Genomic DNA, 6,034 nt, shown 5'->3' on the forward strand with positions numbered 1-6,034 from the left:
GCACACCTCGATGTGACCCCACCCGAAATCAGGTGTGGCTAGGGAACCATGAGTAGACAAGGCTACATTGTGGCACCAACTCTTGTACTGCACCTGTACTTTATCCCACAAATATGTTACAAGGTGGCACCATTGTCACCTAAAACGACATGGGACTTACCTAAGGACCCGGTTGACCATCCCACACACCCTCGGTGCATGAGAAATTGGGTACACCCCTGATGGATGCCATACTACCATTGTGGATAGAAGGACGATGAGATGACGCCTCCTATGTCAAAGCTACAGAAGCTACAGGGTTGGCGGGACCCCCTTGTCAGCAAGGAGGAGAGATGACCCAAAGACTTAATTTTCTCTTTCTTCTTTTCCTCTTTTAGCTTCTCTATCTTTTCCTTACACATGTATACCAACCCCTTCCATTGAGCTATAAAAGGGAAGGCAGGACATCCCTTCTGGGACACGGCGAACACGAACACAACACAGCCATACAACAACATCTAGCATTCAAGCCCACATGTACTCACAACTCTCGAACACCACAAAGACTTGGGAGCCCACTTCCTCTCTTGCCTATTTGTAACCCCTACTGCAAACAACTTTGCAAGCAATATGAGCAACTCGCCATTGGATGTAGAGACATTTCGCCTGTTGTGTTTGTTTGTGCACCATCCAAGTCCAGATGCACAAATCAAATTTACTAGTCGGTCGCTCTTCAAAGCACCGACACGTGAACTTTTAATTTTCAATGAGAATTTCAAATGACATATATTTCTTGTCATTGGTATTCTAGTTGCTGGTTTTCCAGTTATTTTTCTTTCCAAAACTTGATTTGTGTATCTTCGTTTACATTCAAGAAGCACTCCTAATATTAGGAACTAGTCCTCAATCTCATTAGGTTCACAAAAATTGAATCTCTCATTGTCTTATTGACCTTTTCTTAGATAAAGGAATTGAATCTAGCTTCATCCCTCAAAACTAAGGGAATAAGACCACTCATGACACAGGCTTAAACTAACATAAAACAAGTCTAACTTTAAACTCAATTTTAACATGAATATGTTCTTTATTGTCACCACGTGGTTATAGTCGCGCCTAATGTCGTAATCAGTGCGTTCCTCTGAACAATTTCATTTCTTGTAAGGCATATTGACCAACAGATGGTTGCACCTCCTATTAACAAAAAAGAATTGTTGAAGATATTTTTTTCTCAATAAATCTTACCAAATTTGCTCTCTATTGCTTAACAAACATTTGTTTTGTATGTAAATTTAGGTTCGGGTTTGGTTGACAAAGAAAGGTCCCTTCCATTAATCTATGTATCCTTTTTATGCTTATTGGTTTCTCCAAAAAAACTTGATATGTAATACTCTATTACTACCTCCGTTTTGATTTACTTGTCATCAAACTTTTACTATAGCAATTTTGACCATACTTTTTATCTGCAAAAGATTTTTAGATACATCAAGTTTTCACATATATGATTCTTTACATACTTCATTAGTGTTATATACGTTGAAGTAGATTTTTTAGAAGGAAAAACAGATGGTCAAATTTGCTACAGTAAAATATTGGTGACAAGTAAACACGAACGGAGGAAAGTATCTTATTAAGACCTTTCTAGTAGAAATTTGTAACAATGAGAATATAAACATGTGTAAACTAGACAAAACTAACTGATACCGAAAACAAAACTCTGACTTATCTGCTGAATCTGCTAGCCATTCAACACTGTTTTTCTCTCACAACAAATGCGAACGGTAGTTTTCGCCATGACTTTTTAGCTAAGCGAACAAGAGCGTTACCCGAATGCTGTAAACTGTTGGTCTTTGTTCTAAATGCAATGGCTGGGGCTCTGCCCTTGAACTCTAAAAAAATTGAACTGATCTGAACTAACATGCCGCCAACCGATAAAAAGCTTTTCTTTTCACCGACTAATCTTCTCTAGTTCTTTCGTTTTTTAATCTTTTGAGTTTCAATCTGTGTTGTTAAAGTTTATAAGGTGCACTTTCGTTAACACAGGATGATATAGTGTCTGACAAAGCGTTAGCTCCATCTTATTTATTGGTTATTTTCAAGGAAATATAGTGGACTAGATTTTGGTCCTTACTTGGATCGCAAATTACGGAAGGCGGGTTGGCGTCATGGTTAAGACAACCACGATGGAGGTGTTTGTAAGACACAGTTGGAGATTTAGCAATAGAATTGCTATTTAGTCTTTTATTTTGAAAACTTTGTCGTTTGCATGGTTCAAAACTTTATTTTTGAGATTTCTTGGACCGTTTTGCGTGTGTTTGTAATAATGATCGGCTATATGTATTAGTTAATGCAGAGACTAGGATAGGCCTTGTTTAGTTCCAAAAATTTTTAGAAAAATGTCACTGCAGCACTTTCGTTTGTATGTGACAAATATTATCTAATTATAGACTAACTAGGCTTAAAAGATTCGTCTCATAAATTACAGGTAAACTGTGTAATTAGTTTTTGTTTTAGTCTATATTTAATGTTTCATGCATGTATTTAAAGATTCGATGTGATAGGGAATCTTGAAAAATTTTAGATTTTTAGAAGAAACTAAACAAGGCCTAATATATTCCTTTATCTAAAAAATGAGGTGCGTAAGGATTCCGGGTCCATATGCAGAAAACGGAAGCAAGCGCACCGCGTTTCTGTTTGAAAAAGGGAGTTACCGGCTTACCGCCTTACCGGCCGGCCGGATTCAGTACGGAAACCGAGTAGCGCTATTGTCATGTGGAAGAAGCAACAATGGAAGCCGTCGTGTCGCTTTCATCGCTGTGAACGCGAGACCTTGGCCTTGAGAGCAACAAGCCAACAAGTCAACATAAAAAGTAGTGGTAGTACGAGAGAGAGACGCTGCTGCATTGACTTATAACTTCTGAAAAGAGCGCCATACTGTAGTAGTACTTGTTTAGTTTGCAAAAATTTTTAAGATTCCTCGTCACATCGAATCTTTGGTCGTATGCATGGAACATTAAATATAGACGAAAATAAAAACTAACTGCACAGTTTACCTGTAATTTGTGAGATGAATCTTTTGAACCTAGTTACTCCGTGATTGACGATGTTTGTCAAATAAAAACGAAATGCTACAGTAGATAAAAATAAAAATTTTTACGAACTAAACACAAGGCCTTAATTAAAAGTAGATTGAGAGTGGTAGTACTAGCGTAACACCCGTTGCTAGCATTAATGCAGTCCCCAACTTGCAACTGTGAGATGGAAACCGTCGAGCGGCCTTAATCCCGTTATATACTCCATCCGTCTCATAAATAAATACAATTCAAATCTGGACATAATGTTTTTTTGACGGAGAGTATACAGGGACAACACATTTTCTTTTGACTTTGGAATTTTGGATTTCTTTTAAATTTTTTCTTTTTTCTTGCACCAACACGTACGTACTGTTCTTTGTCTTTGTACAGCGTAAACTCGACGGCACTGCATTTGGTTTGGGGCTCCAACCTGACTAGTGTGGTGAAGGCGTTCACGCAACGCAGGTACTGCCTTCGACAGTTCCACACATGAGGATACAACATGGTGAAAGTCAGATTTGTTTACTGCAAACGGTGAAAAAAGGTCTTAGTGGATGATGCCGACCTCGCGCAGACAATCAATTGGCTTAAGATTATCTATCGAATATATCAATTATTCAGCGGTGTTTTTTTCTCACAAAGCTATAACTTTTTAACCAAGCGAGAAACGTCTGGTTGGGTGCCAACATCAGAGGGAAAGCAAAAGTCAAGTTGAAGATCGATCGCGCGGCCGGGCAGTCATATTTTATGATAACCACATCTGGAGTGGGACGTCGTTGAAACCGAACCATAACCATCTGGACAGGGAGGAGGATACGCAAAATCCATCTTCGAGTAAAAAGACAAACGTCATGGGTGAAAACGAAACGTAATAGATAGCAGCAGATAGACGGCTAGCTCAACTGTTTGGCGCCTACCCGGATCTACCGTCGTCAGCCAAAGGGCCACAGCAAAACGCGGTGAAACTGAAACATTTGCTTGCGTCCACGACACTCGCTAGGCTGCTTCTGGATCACGCGCTCTGCATTCACAGGCGCATCACATACACATACAGTCATGTGAACTCTGATGAAGCCTTTTCCCGGTGCCGGTCCGTTTCGGTCAACATCAGAAGGAGATTGGGGATGATCAACTGGGAAGGGGGAGGCGTCGTCGGTTCAGTTCAGGTTGTTGCCGCTGTTGCCTACTCCGACTCTCATCGATCTGTTGCATATGGTTTGTTTCAGACGACACGCGTTGTCAGCTCGATCTGTTTCAGATGCGGAAATTAGGTGCAGCGGCAACCAGAGAACCAACCGCTTGTGTTGTGACAGGGAAATGGCCAAACGCATCGGAGCCAAGCCTTATCTTGTCGCTACTTCTTCACCACCTCCATCCACCCTTGTTGCGGATAGTCATAAACAACGCAAGCCTCCACTCACCTTTTTTTGCTGGATTTCAGCCTTTTTTTCTGTTTTTTTTTAAATTGTATTACTACTGCTGAAGCAGATTTCAGTGCTTATATGATGATATGATATGACGCCGACGCGTCAACCAAAAATCAATGGAGGAGACTGAGTACCAGGAACTTTTGTTGGAAAAAAAGAAAAGAAAAGACGACCGGGAATAAAAATCCAGTGTAGGTAGCACAATTAATTGGTGCCTTGAAAGGCCTGGAGACGGTTCGGCCGGCGTTGGCGTTCCTTTCGCAACTCTCTAAGAAGCCACCCCACGTTTCGTCGTTCCTCCCTGCTCCCATCGCTTTCGCGCCAAAAAATCGAGAAGCCAAACCCAAGCCTCGCAGCCCCTCTGCTCCGTCTCCGTCTCCTCTCAAAGGCTCGAGCGCTATAAATAGCGACAACCGAGACACCGAGTCACCACCAAGAAAGAGTCGGACGGAGCCATATTCGTGTAGCTTCCGTGCGACCGATTCAACGGAACCTCAATCGTCTACTCGATCGCTTGTGTGTGTGTGTTGATATGGCGAGATCGGCGTTTGTTCCGATGGCGGAGGAGAAAGAGCAAGGTGGTGCGGGTGCCGGAAGAGGAGCAGGAGCAGGAGCGGCCGTCAATAACAAGGAGCAGCAGGAGGTGCTGCTGGTGCACAGCCAGGTGCGGCGGATCAAGAAGGAGGACGAGGAGGCCAGGGAGCGCCTCCTCAAGCTGCGCCTGCTGGAGACCAGGCCCGCTGCCGCCGCCGGCGGGGTGGCGTGGCGAGCCCCGCGCTCTCTGTCGCCGCTCCGCCGTGCCGGGAGCGCCATCCCGGTCCCGGTCCCAGTCCCGGTGGGGGAGTAGCAGCAGCGCCTCGCAGCCCTCTGCTTGTATCGTATCTAAGAGCATCAGTCAGTACTCGCGGTTGGTTCTCGATCGGCCGCAGTTGTAGATACCTACGTAGGCGTAGCGAGCGAGATCGTAGTTCAGTTCAGTCGTGGTGCTTGTGAGCCTGCCCGTGCTCTGCAGACATGGGATCAGAGCTTAGTAGACGACGGTAGGGTGGCAGCCAGCATCTATACGCCATGTGTGGTTGGTGCCTTGGTGGTAGCATAGCATAGCATGCTCTGTTCTGTATCAGCAAGCATAGCATGCTCTGTTATTCTGTATCCTGTCTTCTTAGGTGCTGTATATATGATGATGAGAGGGAGTTTACCTGCTTTACCTATTCTGCTGTTTTCTTTTGTTTTCATCGTTTGGTTCTACTATATATGCTTGCTTGCCATTTTGGCCTTGAGTTCTCTCATCTCTTGTTTTACATCGTCACGTACTACCATAGGCCTGGGTTTCGCGTCGGCCAGGATAATCTTCAGAGCACAAATTAACCACACATCCAAATTCATGTTTTGAGTTGCTGCGCGGCGGCGCACGTTGGATGGCAGAAACCATTTTGTAAGCCTGAATATGTATGGGTTGCAGCCAGGAAGGAGACGTCGTCATCTGATTCATGAACCCAAGCTGATCGATCAGGCCGTTTGGTCTGTGTCATATGGATTCCACAGCCATCCACCATG

The 6,034-nt window shown here is 43.5% G+C and overlaps 1 protein-coding gene across 1 annotated transcript; it reads left to right on the forward strand.

The window, feature by feature from the left end:
• LOC8056237 lies at positions 4,891 to 5,691 on the forward strand. The gene has a single exon (XM_002460143.2). The coding sequence runs from the start codon at positions 5,010 to 5,012 to the stop codon at positions 5,322 to 5,324; it is 315 nt and encodes a 104-aa protein (XP_002460188.1). The 5' UTR covers positions 4,891 to 5,009; the 3' UTR covers positions 5,325 to 5,691.

This window comes from Sorghum bicolor, chromosome 2 (genome assembly GCF_000003195.3).
Source record: "Sorghum bicolor cultivar BTx623 chromosome 2, Sorghum_bicolor_NCBIv3, whole genome shotgun sequence".
NCBI classification, from domain to species: domain Eukaryota; kingdom Viridiplantae; phylum Streptophyta; class Magnoliopsida; order Poales; family Poaceae; genus Sorghum; species Sorghum bicolor.

Bases quoted from the DNA above. Each gene is read 5' to 3' on its own strand.
- LOC8056237 (XM_002460143.2), top strand. From the start codon at position 5,010: ATGGCGAGATCGGCGTTTGTTCCGATGGCGGAGGAGAAAGAGCAAGGT.